Below are 18,820 nucleotides of genomic sequence, written 5' to 3' on the forward strand. Positions count from 1 at the left end.
TCCAGATGGCAGACAAGAAGACACTGATCCGGTTCCACTGGACCAAGAAAACAGAGATGATGACAACTGCGAAATCCTTTTTCATTACCTTCCTGAAAGGGATCCTGCAGTTGGTGGCCGGAGATCTCTACTGCCTGCAAGACAACAAGGCAGAGAGATACATGGAGGCCTACATGGCCACGGACGCCTCATATGAAAAGGCAACGAAAATGATCAGAGAAAAAGGTAAGCACCCCCTTCACCAATGCAAGGTAAGCAAACCTTCGTTTGCGCAGGTGGTGGAAGCCGGCCGGCAGAAACCGGTCTCAAGACAAAGGGAGAGAGGTGAGAACAAAGAACCCGCACCTCCCCCGCAGAGAACCGAAACTGCCGAGGCCACACCCCCAGCCGCACCAGTGCCACAAGATGCCTGCCAGGACGACAGACAAAATGGCTGACCAGAGAAAGGGCCCTAATAACTCCCAGCAAGAAGGGAAAGAGAAAGCGGGAGAAGAGATGCAGGGCGGATCCACCTTCGGAAGGACAAAAGAAAAGAGTGGTAAGGGAGAACCGTTTCCTCATCCTAGAGGAAACGGAACTTTCTTCCCCCGAGGCCCAGGAACAACCGGAGGAGGCAGCCCAGGAAATGGAAACCCTCCCCCCTGAGGCCCAAAGACGACAGGAAGTGACAGCCCAGGAAACAGAACCCCCCTCCCCCGAGTCCCACGGACAACAGGAGGAGGCAGCCCAGGAAGAGGTAACCCCCTCCCCCGAGGCCCAGGGACAACAGGAAGAGGCAGCCCAGGAAGTCGGAACCCCCTCCCCCAAGGCCCATGAACAACACGAAGAGGCAGCCCAGGAAGTGGAGCCCCCCTCCCCCAAGGCCCAGGAGCAACTAGAGGTCCCCGAAACTCCTGGAGAAAGGGAAGAAAAAAGCCTTCCCGAAACGGTGGTGGAGAGTACCCTCAAGGAAGACGAGGATTACTTTGAAGCCGCCCTGGAGCCGGGACTGATGGTAGGACTGGACCTGTCCAGCATGTTTACCTTTCAGTCCCCAGCGAGACCTGGAGGGAGCCCAGCATATTCCCCCCAGGACCCGAACAAGAGGAGTTACATCTAGGCTAAACAGTGCCCAGATGTAGACTCCCAAGTTTTCCACTGTAAGCACAAAGAGAGGAGGTTCAACTTTCACTTGTTTAATCATGATTGTGAAACTTACCTTTCTAACAACTAACGTGAGAGGGCTGATAGACCCGTTGAAAAGACGAGGAGTCTTTCATGATCTGGCCTCAAAGTCTTTCTCAGTTTGTTTCTTACAGGAGGTCCACCTGAAGGATGAAAGCGACAAGCTGACATTCACCAGGGAATGGACGAAGGGAGAATCATGCTGGAGCGTAGGAGGGGTCCACTCTTCCGGAGTGGGAATCCTCCTCGGAAACCCAGAGATGACACTGGTTTCCTTCTTGGTGGTGCAGGGCCGGATCCTGGTCGCAGACATCGACCGGAGGGGGCAGAAGTTGAGAGCAATTAATGTCTATGCTCCAACAGAACCCTCTATCCTGAAGGAAGTGTTTGCTGACCTGGCCAGCTGCTGCACCACCAACAGACAGGTGGTGCTTGGCGGGGACTTCAATGTTGACCGGGAGAAGGGGAGCGACGCTAGCTCGGCAGAGCTGGAGTCGCTACTCAAGAAGTTCTCCCTGGTAGACAGTTTCAGACGGTGCCGCCCTAACGACACCGGAACGACATGGAAAAACTCCCGGGGAGTGTGCAGCCACCTGGACTACATCTTTCTGCACACAACCTGCTCCCTGGAGTTGGCGACGGTGTCCCCGGAGTGGTATTCCAACCACGAGCGCTTGACGGTGGTGGCTAACACCAACCTGCCAGCATTCAGTCGTGGGTACTGGAGCTGAACCAGGAGATACTGGAGAAAGACGACTTCAAGGCACTGTTTCGTAAAGACTACGCGAGCTGGGTTGATCTGAGAGACGGCTACAGCTCCATGGTGGAATGGTGGGAGTCGGTGAAAGACAGGACCCGAACCCTGGCACAGACGTACTGCAGATGGAAGGCGGCCAGGGAGAGGAAGGAAGCTGCACGACTCCAGAGACAACTAGAGGAGGAGTACAGCTCGGCTAACGGGGGAGGAGCCTTCAATTCAGCCCGGGCACGGGACCTGAAGGAGAGGCTCCGCAAACTCAATCAGGTCCGAGGAGCCCAGAAAAAGAGGGTGATCCACGGCCTGAGACGGGGAGATGGAGAGGAAGTGCTGGACGAGAGCGACAAGGTAGAAGCGGCCACCGCTTTCTACACGGAGCTCTTTTCAGAAAAGCAGACGGAGGTGGAGGCAGGCGAAGGCACGAGTACCGGAGGAGGTGAGGGAGGACTTGGAGGGTCCGATCGCGGCCGAGGAGCTAAAGGCGGCGCTCTTGTCCATGGAGAAAGGCAAGGTGCCAGAGCCCTTAGCAGAGACGGTGAGACGGGACCCTGGAGATACCGGGAGGCGCGGGGGAAACCCTGAAGATCTCCCAGTACGCCGACGACACGAAGCTGTTCCTGAGGTCAGACAGGGGGTTGAGAAGGGCCCTGCAGGTCATGGAGCAAAACTCCAGAGCCTCGGGGTCGAAACTCAACCGCCGAAAGAGCAAACTGAAGTTCTTCGGGCCCTGGAAGCACAGGACGACGGCGCCGGAGGGTCTCGAGCTCTGCACAGAGCCCCTCAAAATACTGGGGGTTTCCTTCCAGAGCCAGGACAACGAGACCAACAACTAAACCAAGAGGATCGCCAAGGTGAACGCGAAGCTGGGTCTGTGGAAAACGCGGTCGCTGTCCTACACAGGGAAAGTGATGGTGTTGAAAGCAGACATCCTGCTGGCTTTGGTTTACCTGGCGGTGGTGTACCCGCTGCCGGCCAGACTCAGACGAGCGCTGCAAGGGATGATCTTCGGCTTCGTCTGGGGCGGCAAGTACGAGTACATCACGGATGTGTCAGCCGGTCGAGGAAGGGGGTCGAGATGTCCCACATTTCCCCATGAAACTCGTTTGGAGGTTTGGAGGAACTCTGTTAAATGCTCAAATTCGCCCCCACTTGCAAAGATTGATAACGGACAATCAATCTCCGTTACGTCGTTGTTTTTTATTACATGGAGTGTTAATATGTGTGAGATGTTCCTTTTGAGATGTTTTTTTTTTGCGGAATAAAGTATATTTTGTAGAACAAAAAAAATCTTATGACAAGGTTTTCAAGTTATCTGTTGAACTACATTCTAATAGGTGTGGTCACATTCCAGGTCATTTCTTTACGTTTTTTGTTTCTGGAGCAACTGTTAGATGAAATGTGCTAATATGTAACCTAACTCCAGTGTGAATAACTAGAAGAGGGGAGCAGCTCCATTCCAGACCAAGGGAGCTTTGAGATTGACTGGGCCAGATCTCTCATTTGCATATCTGATTTGGAAATATAACACTAAACCCCTTCTTGCATGGATTTAACTTGCACCCAAGAGTCACCTACTGTGTATTGCTACTTATTTTTTTATGATAAGTGGTGATTACCAGTTGACAGGTTTTATTTGTTGAATTATAAATGGTTTTGTATTATCACCCTGAATGGCCTGTACTCGAGGTTTGGTAGGGTATGTGTTTTCATTTCATTTACCAAATGGAATTTTTGCTCTTTTAGTATTTGTCTAGAAGGCTTTCTGAAGTCAGGAAGCCCATTTATTTGGTGAAAAAAGATTCTGTATTAATATTAATATTTCTCATACAACATAAATAGGGTCTTCTATTAATAAAAAGATCTTGCACTTGGAAATCTTGATAAAGCTGTGTGCTTCCATACACTCGAGCAGTTTTGATTCCTAATATTCAACCTTAGGTGAGGGAACGTGTCTTTTTTGCCTTTTGGTTTCCAATTGATCAGCACAGTATAGAAAATAGACCCATAAAGCAACGTCAGCAGTGACAAATGTGCGAAAAGTGATCACTTGTTTTCGCCCGCTTTCAAACTGAAACCCTTTGGTGTGTTAAGAGAATGTGATAACCACTACCCTGCGCAAGGTGGGAATGGGTGACTTGCAGAGAGTGTTGAACTTCGAGAAAGGACTTCTCTCAGGAATATATTTCCACATTCTGAAGAGGAGATTTTCTCCATTTCTGTAGTCTGACTTCCTCTTTTGCTAGAGAGCTGTAGAATGTGGAGTCACCTATCCAGCTCTGGGAGCAGTGTGTAGATAACAGGTTTTTTACTGCCGGATGAGCACAGTAAATTAATACAGCAGAATAAACACACTGTGAGTATTTGAAGGGAATTAACAATCTTTACGTCTCGCCATGTTCAATGCTGCTGTCATTTCTGTAATATTGTGATTATCACGTTAATCACACATGCGCAAGATCCCCTGTTTGAAATTGGGCAGAAACAGGTGTCTTTTTATCTTCTCACATTTTGCACTCCCGCCAGTGTTTTATGGATCTTGTTTGTCTTATTGCAAGAATTTGAATTTCCTGTGTCATTCATGATCACATCAAACAGCCAGCAGATAATGTCACTTTTCAGATAGTCATTCTTCTGCTTCCTAAATTTCCTAGAGACAGGTCTTTTCAGCAGAACTGACAAACGTGGCAAAGCAACCTGATAAGACCAGGTCCTAGAAGTCACTACTCAGTCAGTTACTACTGCTGAAATGCAAGCCCTTCCTCCAGCCTGAAGACATTAATCCTACATTACTCATGAAGAAGATGTATCTACCAAACCTCAGAGAGCTGAGCTGGATCACTACCCTTCTGAATGACGTTGCAGTAACACTCGACCACTCCTCTTCGTGCACTCATGCTGGAACTTTGGGAGGCTACTGCAGACAGCAGAGGTTGGATCGTACACAGAGGTTGAAATAGCTCAGCTGAGAAAGCCTTAGACTGATGCTCTAAAGGTCCCTGGTTCAATCTGGGGTTTTGGCATTTTGTTTCGTTGCGCCATTTGTTCCTCTCTGCAATGCCCTGTGTCCAAAGTCACACTTCCCTTTCTCAGCCTGAATCCCAAACTAGAGTCTTTGTGTCCTTGAGTCCCTCTTTTACCGACACTGATGAAGTACAGAAATAACTTAACATGTTTTGCACTCCTTATGGTGTTTTATGGTGGGACCTGTATTTCTCTATGAATTTCCTTAGTGACAGCCCATTTGTTTTCAATATATTTCTGGTGACGTTATTACATCCGTCTCCCCTGGTGGCTTGTTTTCATATCCCACTTCTGACAATGACTTTTCTTATGTCACTTTGATGGGAGTACAATTGGAAAAAAAACTAAAATGTGTGTAGTTGTTTCCATATCAAACCTGTCTTCCATTTTATACAGTATTCCACAGGAGTGAATCAATTCCTTGTTTAATTTTGCAAATGACCCTGCTGTCAAAAAAACAAAATTCCCATGTAGCCAAGGAGTTGCTGAAAAGCAACTTCACTTTGATGTTTTGTGTTGTTATAACTAATTCATCTCCTTTAAAAAAATAGATTTCTGTAGAAGAAAGGTGTCTCACACTACAGTTTAAATTGTAAACAGGTCATAGAAAAAGCTCCTTAGCTCCCTGTCGGGAATCAAACCCCACTCTCCTGTATGACAGGCAGGGATTCTCACCATGGTTAAATTGCAACCGTAATAATATTGACAACATTAATAAATGCATATATAATTGAAATTGAAAACATATCTAACACAGCATCTTTTCTGATTATATACCACAATGCATTGCTGATATTTGTTGTTTGCCATTTAGGTTAAATACTGTCATGTTTTTCTCAGCAATCGTCTTTTGATGCGTAAGTATAAATAATGATAATACTATTTGAATACATACAGGTCTTAATATTATTTTGATTAAAATAGGAACAAGTTATAGGTTTATTCCATGCTGAAAAAAAGAAGAAAGAGAACACAAAGTTTCGGCCGTGGAGCCTTCTTCAGGTGTGAGAGAGACAGGGCAGTAGGCAAAGGTAAAGTAGCGGGAGAACAAAGGTTGGGAGGGAGGAGGAGTGAGAGGGGACAGAAAGAGAGGCCAATCAAGAGGTGTGAAGTCAGAATGGGTGCAGAGAGGTGTGAAATGAAACTTCCAATGAATGGAGAAAATTTAAAAGAACAGTAGTCTGTCGTTAAGAGAAGGGAGAATGTGTGATCCTAGCTGCAGAATAATTTTAGTTTCGGTGGTCTTTCTGATGTATGAGTTCAGAAAACCGTCTTTGAGAACACAGACGGAGAGATTAGAGTGGTCGTGGCCGTCAGAGGTGAAATGAGAAACAATGGGCTTGGAGAGATCTTTAATCTTCACAGCCCTGACGTGTTCTCTGAAGCGGTCTCCGAGTCTCCTTCCTGTTTCTCCAATGTAGATGGCTGGGCATTTACTGCAAGAGATACAGTAAATAAGGTTGCTGGAGGTACAAGCTGCTGTCTGGGTGATGCGGAAGTGTCCTGAATGAGTGTGGTGGTGGATGTGTACTTGCAGGTGATGCAGTGAGCTCTGTTGCAAGGGAAAGTACCTGGTGTGGATGGTTGTTGAGGGCAGTCAAGGGAGCTGTGAACAAGGAGGTGACGCAGATTAGGTGGTCGGCGATATGAGATGATAGGGCGATCAGAAAAGAGGGCCCCAATGGAGGGATCATCCTGTAGGATGGAAAAGTTGTGGTTAATGGTCCTGGGGATAGGAAGTGTGTTAGGGTGGTAAGGAAGCACCTTAGATGATCTGACTGTCTGAAGAGTGGGTGGGTGATGGAGCGGTAGGCATCTTTGATAGAGGTGTATCAGTGATCGAGAGTATCTGCACCCCTTGCTGGGCAGGAGACATGCTGGTAAGATTTCAGAAGAACCTTCCACAGGTTGACCTGATTAAAGTCTCCCGCAACAACAGATACAGCATCAGGGTAACTGTTTCACAGCTGTTAATGTTGGCATATAATACACTGAGTCTGTCCTGCATCACATGTATCTGTACTGTATACTGTATAAGAGCTGGGAGACCCCAGTAGTGTGTCTGTCCTGCAGGACACTCCCAGCTCTGTGTTACTGTGTGTATTGAGCTCAATACAGCCTGAATCTGCACTGACTGTCTCCTGTATTACATGTATCTGTACTGTATATAAGAGCTGAGAGACCCAAGCAGTGTGTCTGTTCTGCAGGACAGTCCCAGCTCTATGTTACTGTGTGTATTGAGCTCGATATGAAACTGCCCAAGACCATCTCCTGCTCACTGTACACAGGACACCAGGTGAACATCTGTAAGCAACACTTATAATTTTTGTTACACACCACTCCTGTTTCACTTTCATTCTCAGAGTAGGGGAAGCACATTGTGCAGCACATCTCTCTGTGGTTTCTGTGGGCTATTTCTGCTGTACTGTGACCTGCAGACCTGTGTTCCTGCACGTCTCCACACCTCTCACAGCTGTCGTTTCTCAGAACCATGAGTGTGTTTACTCTTCATAAGAACCTCTGTAGCTGCCATTTTGTTTGTCATTTCGTGCTGGTGGCTTTCTCAGTTATAAGCACACACAACCGAACGAACAGGAGACACAGTGAGAGAGAATAGATCACAGAGAATCCCTCAGTAAAAAATGAAATCCCAGCTCACCAGAATAATCACGGACACGTCGTCGACAGACAATTTCCCCGCAAAGACAGAGGAGCGTGAAGCAGCGACATTAAGTGACTCTAACTTGGCGGCACCTTTCAAAATAAAAGTCAAACAAAACTGCCGCAGGAAATGAAATCCTGGATCAGGTAAAGTCTCATGTATAGCACAACAACACTTTGTACATCCTCAGAACTGGGTAGAATGTGATAAAGAGACCCACAGCTAACATGAAATTGCCGTTCTTTACTCATTTTTGGTGTTTTTATATCGCTTCCTCTTTGCACATTGACACAGCGTTGTGCTGTGCTAGATAGGAAAAAGTCTAATTCCTGACCAAACAAAAATATGTGCCTCTCCAAAAGTGGCTCAGATCTATTCTACAGACCCTCAGCTAATAGAAAATCACCATGGTTTTGCCAGATAAGTGTCTTAGCCGATGTTGCTGGGGTTTATAAACTACTTTCTGTTCCCAGACTGGGACTGTGCAGTGATGGACAGGGAGTGGTCTCACTCCTGTCCCGACCAAACTCAAATCTGTACTACATCTGTACTGTACAGTATCTAAATATCCACTGTACTACATAAGTACTGTATCTGTACTACATCTGTACTGTACCTGTATCTCTAATATAATATTTCTGTACAGAACTATATCTATATCTGTATTGTAATATACTGTTCCTGTATCTCTCCTGTACAATATATGAACAGTATTATATCTATACTGTACTTTTTGTATATTGTACTGTATATACAATAAATACAATATAGATCTAAGGAATATATCTATAGATACAGATACAGCTACAGTAGAGATACAGTACATATATATTACAGTAGACATATAGATATATACTATACTACATAGATACTACTGTACTATATCTGTTCCCACTCTCAGTCCGGGAACAGGAAGTGGTCTTATAAACCCTTATAAACTTATAAACAGCAACATCAGCAAAGATACATATCTTTCAAAACCATGGTGATTTTCTATTAGCTGAGGGTCTGTAGAATAGATCTGAGACACTTCTGGAGAGGAACAAAGTTCTGTTTGGTCAGGAATTAGACTTTTTCCCATCCAGCACTGCACAGCGCTGTGTCAATTTGCACAGAGGAAGCGATATAAAAACACCACAAAGATTACAAGAGAACAAAAAATGAGTAAAGAACGGCAAATTTCTATTAGCTGTGGGTCTCTTTATCACATTCCACCCAGTTCTGAGGATGTACCAAGTGTTGTTGTGCTATAAATGTGACTTCCAGGATTTCATTTCCTGAGGCAGGTTTGGGAGACTTTTATTTTGAAAGGTGCCGCCAAGTTAGAGTCGCTTAATGTCGCTGCTTCACGCTCCTCTGTCTTTGCGAGGAAATTGTCTGCCGACGACGTGTCCGTGATTATTCTGGTGAGCAGGGATTTCAGAAGTGATCTTTTCGTGAGAGTTTTTACTTTAAACAACCGCTCGAGTTTTCCCGAATCCTTTTCGTGAAATGGTTTGACAGCTGCGATGATCTTCGTGTTCATAGTGCGAGCTGTGTTACACCATGATCACACCGCGTGTCAATGCACAGGGGTGAATACTTATGCATTCAGTTATATTCTGTTTTTGTTTTTAATTAATTTAGTAAAAAGTCTGGATTATTTTCACTTTGATATTATAGAGGACTTTGTGTTGATGGGTGCCAAACATTCTCAGTTAAATCTATAATAGTTCCATGCTGTAACTTCGTGAAATGTGAAAAAGTCCAAGGGGCGTGTAGACTTTCTATAGGCACTGTATTACTGAGGGATTCTCTGTGTCTCCTGTCCTGTTAGAGTGCTAATTTCTGAGTGATTCACTGTGATCTCTGTGATCTCCGTTCTCACTGTGTCTCCTGTCCTCTTGTGTGTTTTTATTACTGAGGGATTCTCTGTGATCTCCGCTCTCTCACTGTGTCTCTTGTCCTGTTGTTTATGTATATTGTTGAGGGATTCTCTGTGATCTCCTCTCTCTCACTGTCTCTCCTGTCCAGCTGGGTGTGTTTATTACTGAGGGAATCTTTGTGATCTCCACTCTCTTACTGTGTCTCCTGTCCTGTTGTGTGTGTTTATTACTGAGGGATTCTCTATGATCTCATCTCTCTCAATGTGTCTCCTGTCCTCTTGTGTGTTTTTTTACTGAGGGGTCCTCTGTGATCTCCTCTCTCTCACTCTGTCTCCTGTCCTGTTTATGTATATTACTGAAGGACTCTCTTTGATCTTGTCTCTCTCACTGTGTCTCCTGTTCAGTTGTGTGTGCTTATAACTGAGAAAGCCACCAGCTGTTAGAAAAAGAGCACAAAATGACAAACAAAATGGCAGCTACAGAGGTTCTTATGAAGAGTAAACACACTCATGGTTCTAAGAAACGACAACCTTTCTCAGAAATGACAACGCTGTGAGGAGTGGTGTGTGACAACTTTCTTTTCTTAAAATGTTACGTGTTGCTTACAGATGTTTAACTGGTGTCCTGTGTACAGTGAGCAGGAGATGGTCTTGGGCAGTTTCATATTGAACTCAGTACACACAGTGACACAGAGCTAGGACTGTCCTGCAGGACGGACACACTGCTGGGGTCTCCCAGCTCTTATATACAGTACAGATACATGTGATGCAGGAGACAGTCAGTGCAGATTCAGGCTGAATAGAGCTCAATACACACAGTAACACAGCACTGGGACTGTCCTTCAGGATAGACACACTGCTGTGGTCTTCCAGCTCTTATATACAGTACAGATACATGTGATAGAGGAGACAGTCAGTGCAGATTCAGGCTGTATTGAGCTCAGTACACACAGTAACACAGACTGGGACTGTCCTGCAGGACAGACACACTGGTCTCCCAGCTCTGATATACAGTACAGATACATGTCATACAGGAGACAGATATTACAATACAGATATAGATATAGTTCTGTACAGAAATATTATATTAGAGACACAGATATAGATACAGGTACAGTACAGATGTAGTACAGTGGAGATATAGACACAGTACAGTACAGATGTAGTACATATGTAGTACAGTGGATATTTAGATACTGTACAGTACAGATGTAGTACAGATTTGAGTTTGGTCGGGACAGGAGTGAGACCACTCCCTGTCCATCACTGCACAGTCCCAGTCTGGGAACAGAAAGTAGTTTATAAACCCCAGCAACATCGGCTAAGACACTTATCTGGCAAAACCATGGTGATTTTCTATTAGCTGAGGGTCTGTAGAATAGATCTGAGCCACTTTTGGAGAGGCACATATTTTTGTTTGGTCAGGAATTAGACTTTTTCCTATCTAGCACAGCACAACGCTGTGTCAATGTGCAAAGAGGAAGCGATATAAAAACACCAAAAATGAGTAAAGAACGGCAATTTCATGTTAGCTGTGGGTCTCTTTATCACATTCTACCCAGTTCTGAGGATGTACAAAGTGTTGTTGTGCTATACATGAGACTTTACCTGATCCAGGATTTCATTTCCTGCGGCAGTTTTGTTTGACTTTTATTTTGAAAGGTGCCGCCAAGTTAGAGTCACTTAATGTCGCTGCTTCACGCTCATGACAAACAAAATGGCAGCTACAGAGGTTCTTATGAAGAGTAAACACACTCATGGTTCTGAGAAACGACAACCTTTCTCAGAAACGCTGTGAGAGGTGTGGAGACGTGCAGGAACACAGGTCTGCAGGTCACAGTACAGCAGAAATAGCCCACAGAAACCACAGAGAGATGTGCTGCACAATGTGCTTCCCCTACTCTGAGAATGAAAGTGAAACAGGAGTGGTGTGTGACAAAAATTATAAGTGTTGCTTACAGATGTTCACCTGGTGTCCTGTGTACAGTGAGCAGGAGATGGTCTTGGGCAGTTTCATATCGAGCTCAATACACACAGTAACATAGAGCTGGGACTGTCCTGCAGCTCTATGTTAAAGGAGAAAGAAGGGGTGCAGATACTCTCGATCACTGATACACCTCTATCAAAGATGCCTACCGCTCCATCACCCATCCACTCTTCAGACAGTCAGATCATCTGTCAGTGCTTCTCCTGCCAGCTCACAAGCAGAAGCTGTACGCTGGCAGTCCTGTGCGGACCAGCTGGCCACGGCGTTTATGAATATTTTTAATCTTTCACTTTTACAATCTTCCATTCCCATGTGTTTTAAGAAAACTACCATTATTCCAGTGCCAAAGAAAAATACTCCTGTTTTAATGATTACAAGCCAGTAGCACTCACATCCACCATAATGAAGTGATTTGAAAGGCTGCTCATGAGGCACATTAACACACTTGTACCTGAGTGCTTAGACCCCCTGCAGTTTGCATACGGTGCAACAGGTCCACTGACGATGCTATTTTCCTGGATCTTCACACTGCCCTGGTTCACTTGGCTGACAAAGACACATACGTCGGAATTCTATTCATTGATTACAGCTCTGCCTTTAACACAGTAGCTCCTTCCAGACTGGTCAGGAAGCTTAATGACCTGGGCATCGGCACCTCTCTGTGCAACTGGATTATGGGTTTCCTGACCAGCAGACCACAGACTGTGAGGTTAGATGGACAGCTTTCTTCCAAACTGACTATCAATATAGGTGTCCCTCAGGGCTGTGTGCTTAACGCCCTGCTGTTCTCCTTGTTTACCCATGATTGTGTGGGCAGACACAGGTCCTATTCTATCTTCAAATATGCTGATGACACTACATTCACTGGCCAAATCACTGCTAATAAGGAGACAGCCTACAGGGATGAGTCAGGAACCTGGGGGAGTGGTGCACTGACAATAACCTCCATCAATGTCAGCGAAATGAAACAGCTGGTCATTGATTTCAGAAAGCAGGGTGGGGACCACACCCCTCTTCACATCAATGGGGGTGCTGTAGAGATGGTTAGCAGGTTCAAGTTCCCAGGTACCTCCAATGCCAGCGTGGTCCCAGCATGTAACTGGAGCTACTGAGAAGGTACAACAGTGCCTTTACTTCCTCAGACAGCTGACGAAATTTGGACTGTCTTCAGCTGTCCTTACCACATGTTACAGGTGTGCTGTTGAGAGTGGCTCAGGTGTGGGATTACAGTGTGGTTTGGCAGCAGTTTGTTACAGGGTATGATCAGGTCAGCCCAGTCCATCACTGGAGTACAGCTCCCCTCTGTTTCAGACATCTTTACAAGTCGCTGTCTCAGGAAGGCTGGGAGTATCGTTTAAGATACCAGTCATCCTGGTTCCTCACTGTTCTCCTCCCTTCTCTCTGGTGAAAGTTATAGGAGCATAAAGGCACGAACGTCTAGACTCAGACAGCTTCTTCCCTCAAGCTGTCAGATCACTGAACTCCACCCACACCACTGGCTCATACTGATGTGTTTTATTCTCTAGTTGTTATTTAACTTGTTGTTGCTGCTGTTCTGTGCTTTTGGTGTTTCCTTGATGTCTTGTATAGGAGCACACATGCAAATAAGCATCTCATTGCACTTGTGCAGATGACAAGAAACTGAACTGAACTTCTCTGTTCTGAACCTGTATTTCTACTGTACTGAAGAGTCACAACTGAAACATTGTGTCTCTAGTCTTGTCCTTTCAAACCTTTACTTGTTCCTGTGCAGCCTGCTGACACAGAATTTTTAACAGGCATAAGGCTGTTTCTCCAGATTTTTTCTACATGTAGGAACTTGAATGAAAAAGTGAACGTAATATATTTTTGTGAAATGCTCCTGTTTTATGGAGCCCTGGTGATGTTATATGTGTCCTTGTTTGTATTGTATGTTATTTTCTGCTTGTTTTGTTTCTTCTTGCAATAAAAAACCTTCTGCTTTCTGACCATCACTTGTTGTGGCACCCTGTGGTCAAGAGTGGGCGCCATTACATCACATCTCCTGACTGCTTCTCTGAGGCCTAGATCGCCGGACATTAAATCTCAGTAACAAAATAAATTCATGCATCATGTAGAAAAAATCTACATATTTTGAAATGAAGCACAATAACTTGGACTTTGTGGAAGTACTGTCATTCACCATGTTGTCACAAACTCCCATTCCAGTTACCTCGAATGCTGATGTGATGTGGCCCTTCCTGCTCACTAGTATCTATAATTACTGATGTACAAGTGAATAATTACAGGTTTTTCAGCAGACATTTCCCTGCAGAAATGTTTCAACTCTGCATGCAGAGTAAGTAGAGTTTGTCAGTAAAACCATCAGGAAGAGGAGAGCACTATTTCCATCGGATCAAAAGAGATATTTTTACAAGCCAGCTTGTTTACAGTGTCACACGGCTGCTTCACCTCACTGGGAGGTTTGTTGCCTCGTTCTGAATCACAGAACATGGCGCTGTGCAGACCTGGAAATTTCACTGTGTTGTGATGAACACTGGGGTTTTTTATGTTTCTGTGTCCATTTTACTTTTATTGTGTTTGAAATGCACCCATCAATGCTGAATCTTTCTAACCCTGGAATTTAAGAATAGCATTAAAGTTCCCCTTTATTGACATGTCTGTCCTCAGAATAAAGGAAGTACAAGATGATAATAATAATTCTTTATGGCACCTTTTTACAGTCTGGTGTCCGTCACTAAACTGGGGCATTAGAACCCATACAGACCGCAGGGTGAGTGTCCCATGCTGGCCCCACTAACACCTCTTCCAGCAACACTCTCACTTTAAGAAATATCACCCCTGTGTGTGAGAGTAGGGGTGTGGACCCCAGTGTCCCGACTGCTGGTCAGTACAGATCCAGGACACTGTGTGTGAGAGTAGGGGTGTGGACCCCAGTGTCCTGACTGCTGGTAAGAGTTGACCTGGATATTCTGGTGATTTATTTTGGTTTTAATGATGAACCGGTTCAGCTGATAATTAACTTTATAAATCCACTAGGTGACACCAGATCTGTGTCACAGCAAGGACAGGAAACCCCCACCCCACATCAGCAGGAAGAGAAGGAGAGAGAGAGATGGCTTCTGAGAGCTCAGCGCTCAGCCCTGGTGAGTTTTCTTTTGTTCTAACTGTGAGTGCCAGTAAGAGAGTCCCTGAGGGTCTCTTCTCTGCACAGTAGCAGCTGGAGAAGTTTCTTCCTGTCTGCTGAGAGTTTGTTCTGTCTGTTAGACACACAGGGTCTGAACTAGGAGAGAGACAGGAGCTCATTTACTTTCACTTTCTCTTGTCAGGGATCAGAGATCGGTACTGTAAAACCCAAGCTGTTTGGAATTTACTAAATATATCAATAAAGTGTTTATTTAAGGCAAAAATGATTGATGTAAAACCTGTCTGTTTGCTGATGGTATTGGATTCACACCATTAGTATTCATGATGCTCAGACATGCTATATGATCGTTTCCTGTTTGTTGCTCAGAGGCTGTGTTTATTGTACAGTTGATAATACCAGAGAGGAATAAGTACAGATGAACAACAGAGGAATTTATTTAGTCCATAATTAGTAGTGATTCCAGGTTCTCATGCAGCTGTTTTTCCTGTCCTGACTGGAGGAGCTCACCCAGCTGTGTCTAGAGAGAAGCCAGGTTATCGGCTTCAACAACATGGTTGGGCAGCTTGTTCCCCACACCCACCCCTCTCTGTGTACAGTAGAGCTTCATGTCTTGACTGGGGGAGCTCATCCAGCTGTGTCTGGAGAAAAGCCAGGGTATCTGCTTCAACAACACAAAACCTCTTTTTGATTTTAAGTCTTAGTGGTCCTTTGTGTTTCAATGTTAGTTCTGAGGATGTCTGAAATATCAATATCTAAATGTTCACTAATCGTCACTGAGGATTTTGAATATTTTGTATGTGTGTGGCTCAGTACCTCCAGCCTGTCATTGTGGGACACTCCCTTCAGACTAAAGAGAATCAGTTCCTGCAGCCTATCAGTGTGGGGCACTCCTTCAGACTGGCAGGTGTAGAGGTTCTATAAATACAGGAATCACAGGTGGACTCTTAGTGCTAGCAGGACTGTTCTTTATGACAAAGAGGTCTTTTCATATTCAACAATTTAGTTTTTCTACAAAATTTTATGAAACCCCATGAAACAACAGTGAAATTAATAAAATGCCAGTATCTAATGACAAAAGAAATATGTTCTGTAGAGAGAACTGATAAAAGTAAAACAATACCTGTAATACAAATAATAATACTAATTTAAACTTATCAGAAATTGAATGTATACAAGAGATCTATGAAAAGAATTTGTGAAATATCAATGGTCAGTTTCTGAAGAAGAATAATCTGTGATCTTTGTCTCTGACAGGGGAGGCACCACAGCGTCTCTCAGAGATCAGGATCGTGCTGCTGGGGGGACGACGGTCTGGGAAGAGCTCAGCAGGAAACACCATCCTGGGCAGAGAGGAGTTTCAGACTAGGAACCATTGTGTGAGAAGTCAAGGTGAAATAGCTAAGAGGCAGGTCACTGTGGTCGACACTCCAGACTGGGATCCACAGCAGGTCAGACAGGAAGTTATCAAAAAGGAGGTTGTGCGCAGTGTCTCTCTGTGCCTCCCAGGACCCCACGCTCTCGTCCTGGCCATACCTGTAGACTCCTCATTCACAGAGGAAGAAAGGAACACATTGGAGGAACACTTGCAGCTCCTCACTGACAGAGCCTGGAGACACACAATAGTGCTGTTTATCTGGGGGGACACACTGAGACACACAACCATTGAGCAGCACATTGAGAGAGGAGGGAAGGAGCTCCAGTGGCTGGTGGAGAAATGTGGGAACAGGTATCATGTTCTCAACAACAAGAACAGGGGCGACCGCACTCAGGTCACAGAACTGCTGGAGAAGATAGAGGACATGGTGGAAGGAAACCATGGGTGGCACTTTACTACTGAGACATATCAGGAGATTGAAGAGAGGATCAGACTTGATTATTTGAAACAGAGCAAGGAGGAGAGACAGAGAGAGACAGAGGAGCTGAGACAGAGGGAAGAGGAGATACAGAGAGAGACAGAGGAGCTGAGACAGAGGGTGGAGGAGAGACAGAGAGAGACAGAGGAGCTGAGACAGAAGTATGAAAGAAGGGAGAGAGAGAGAGAAGAGGAGTTCAGACAGAGGTTGGAGGAGGAGTGGAGCAGGAGAGAAGAGGAGCTGAAGGAGAAGATGAGAAAAACAATGAAGGAAGAGGAGCTGGAGAAAGAGACAGAGGAGCCCAGACTGCCTGTCAAGAGGAAGAACAGTTTGGAGTGGATTCCTCCTGCCAGTGAGTGTGATTGATGCTGTATTACTGAGTCACTTATCTTACTTGTCATCAAATCCAGGGATTCAACCATCTGGTGTCCTATAAGGAATTAAAATCATACTGTGCTCCACTCTGTACTGTATTACTAACACACTGATATCTACCAACTTAAACTGGTCTTCTGTGCTGTACTTGAACTGTTTTCTATCTTTGAGATCAGATTTAATCCATCACAGCAAAGTTCAGTCACACCAACAACCTCTCTGATCTGTTCCTCAAGACTGTCTGATCAACAGTGTCAAAGGCAGCTCTGAAGTCCAGCAGGACAGGAATGGATGAAAGAGCCCATCAGCAGATCATTGGAAACTCTAACAAGAGGTGACCTAGTCCACTTTACTGTAATTGAACAAATTATTATCTGTTGAGTGAATGATACTTTTCTACGTTTGATCTGAGCTCTAAAATGAGTCTAAAATGCCAGTAGAGCTGAAACTTCTCAGTGTATCACTGACAGAAGAGCTCAGAACAGGAGCTGAAGTCTGAATGAACAGAGGGCCATCAATTAATATTAATCTCCTCTCATGTTTAACCTCCCTGAAGCTCCTGTCTCTCCTCCTGTTGCAGTGAGTGAAGAAGACCCTGCAGTCGAACCAGGAGGTCGAGTCCCAGATCAGACAGAGACAACTGCAGATCGTGAGGAAGAGAGAGGAGAGGAAACAGAGGGACGAGGAGAGCACTAGGAGGGGCTGCAGAACTACCTCCGCAGGATGGAGGAGGAGATCCAGACACGAGAGGAGAAGATCAGAGCGCTGGAGGAGTGGATAGCAGAGCTGGAGGAGAGGCTGAGGGAGGAGAGGGATGAGGGGAGGAGGAGAGCGCTGGAGGAGGAGCTGAGGAAAGAGAGAGGGGAGAGAGGCTGCGGAGAGACATAGAGGAACTGAGAGAGGAGCAGGAGAGGGAGAGGAGAGAGAGAGAGGAGACACACAGGAGGGAGATGGAGGAGCTCGGGCAGCGCTATGAGGAAAAGGCCAGAGAGGAGGCAGAAACGCTCCAGCAGGTCAGTGTGTCAACAACACAGTTTGCTCCAGCAGGACAGGAGCACAGGAGCTGCAGGAGGTCTGAGGAGCTGAGAAAGACAGTAAAGAGACTCAATTGTAGACAGATACAGTACAGTAGTTTGTTATTTCAGTTCCCTGAAGCAGAAGAGACATAAAAGAGATACAGGAGTTTGAATGAGAAGCAGAAGCAGCACAATGAGAGAAAGGCCACAGAAGATGATTGAGAGAAGGTGTTGCTTAAAACATTCTCTAATCTCTAATCATCTGAATTTATGTTACTGATGTATTTAACCTAAATTAAATAAATTCTGTTTAAAGAGAACAATAACAGCAGCTTTGCTCCCTCCCAGCTTGTATCCAATCACAGCAGCCTCCCATCTGAAGCCCCTCCCTCTTCCCTCATCCTACTTCCTGTTCCTGTGGCGACTCCAACATGGCAGAGACGGTATCTTAGCTCAATACTTCTCTTGAAGAAGGCTCCTTTTGCCAGTATTATTGTGTAATGATGTGATTGTTGTGTTGCCAAGTGCCTTGAAAACATTTACAGATGAAGGTTTTTCTATTAACTTTAGTCAAGTGAATCCCAGCTTTATAAACGAACATTTTAAGATGAACATTACCAACAGAAGGGACAGTACAATAGTATTACTTTATGTGCTGCATTGAAATGTTGAGATTTTATATATATATACAGTAATTGGAAGAAATTATTGAGATTATTGAGTTTCACTGTTTATTAAAAAGTATTTGTGTATAAGGATCTTTCTCCTGTTTTTATACCTCATCAGTTTAATGGACCAATATTCTTAAGAGACTCATCAGAGAGGCTGGACTCCAGAGTCAGGGGCAGTGAGACTTTACACTGGGCACTATCAGGTGATACAGACCAGCTCAGTGCTGTTAACCCCAGCAGTTTGTAAAGCCTGATAAAGACTCATCAGAGAGGCTGGACTCCAGAGTCAGGGGAAGTGAGACTCTACACTGGGTACTATCAGG

General features: G+C 45.0%; 1 protein-coding gene, 1 long non-coding RNA gene and 1 other non-coding gene across 4 annotated transcripts; 2 read left to right on the plus strand and 1 right to left on the minus strand.

Annotated features, from left to right (window-relative positions):
* Positions 1–3,644: 3,644 nt before the first annotated feature.
* LOC148666563 (U7 small nuclear RNA) lies at positions 3,645–3,702 on the plus strand. The gene has a single exon (XR_015938902.1). It is a non-coding gene; the product is annotated as a U7 small nuclear RNA (small nuclear RNA).
* A 2,188-nt stretch (positions 3,703–5,890) lies between these two features.
* LOC148666564 (uncharacterized) lies at positions 5,891–7,833 on the minus strand. The gene is made up of 3 exons (XR_015937061.1): positions 7,602–7,833; positions 6,514–6,637; positions 5,891–6,378 (listed from the first exon to the last, which is right to left on the minus strand). It is a non-coding gene; the product is annotated as an uncharacterized LOC148666564 (long non-coding RNA).
* Positions 7,834–8,883: 1,050 nt separating this feature from the next.
* LOC148666565 (GTPase IMAP family member 9-like) lies at positions 8,884–18,584 on the plus strand. Of its 2 annotated transcripts, XM_088632540.1 has the most exons (5): positions 8,884–9,010; positions 14,474–14,580; positions 15,837–16,787; positions 17,047–17,144; positions 17,391–17,513. In XM_088632540.1, exons 2-4 carry the CDS (start codon positions 14,550–14,552, stop codon positions 17,103–17,105), a joined length of 1,041 nt encoding a protein of 346 aa, XP_088488666.1. In that variant the 5' UTR covers positions 8,884–9,010; positions 14,474–14,549; the 3' UTR covers positions 17,106–17,144; positions 17,391–17,513. The 2 variants fall into 2 exon arrangements, with proteins under 2 accessions (XP_088488666.1, XP_088488665.1); XM_088632539.1 differs by lacking the exon at positions 17,047–17,144 and having other exon boundaries at positions 8,885–9,010; positions 17,391–18,584.
* The last annotated feature ends 236 nt before the right edge of the window (positions 18,585–18,820 follow it).

This window comes from Lepisosteus platostomus, chromosome 5, assembly GCF_059453375.1.
Source record: "Lepisosteus platostomus isolate fLepPlt1 chromosome 5, fLepPlt1.hap1, whole genome shotgun sequence".
NCBI classification, from domain to species: domain Eukaryota; kingdom Metazoa; phylum Chordata; class Actinopteri; order Semionotiformes; family Lepisosteidae; genus Lepisosteus; species Lepisosteus platostomus.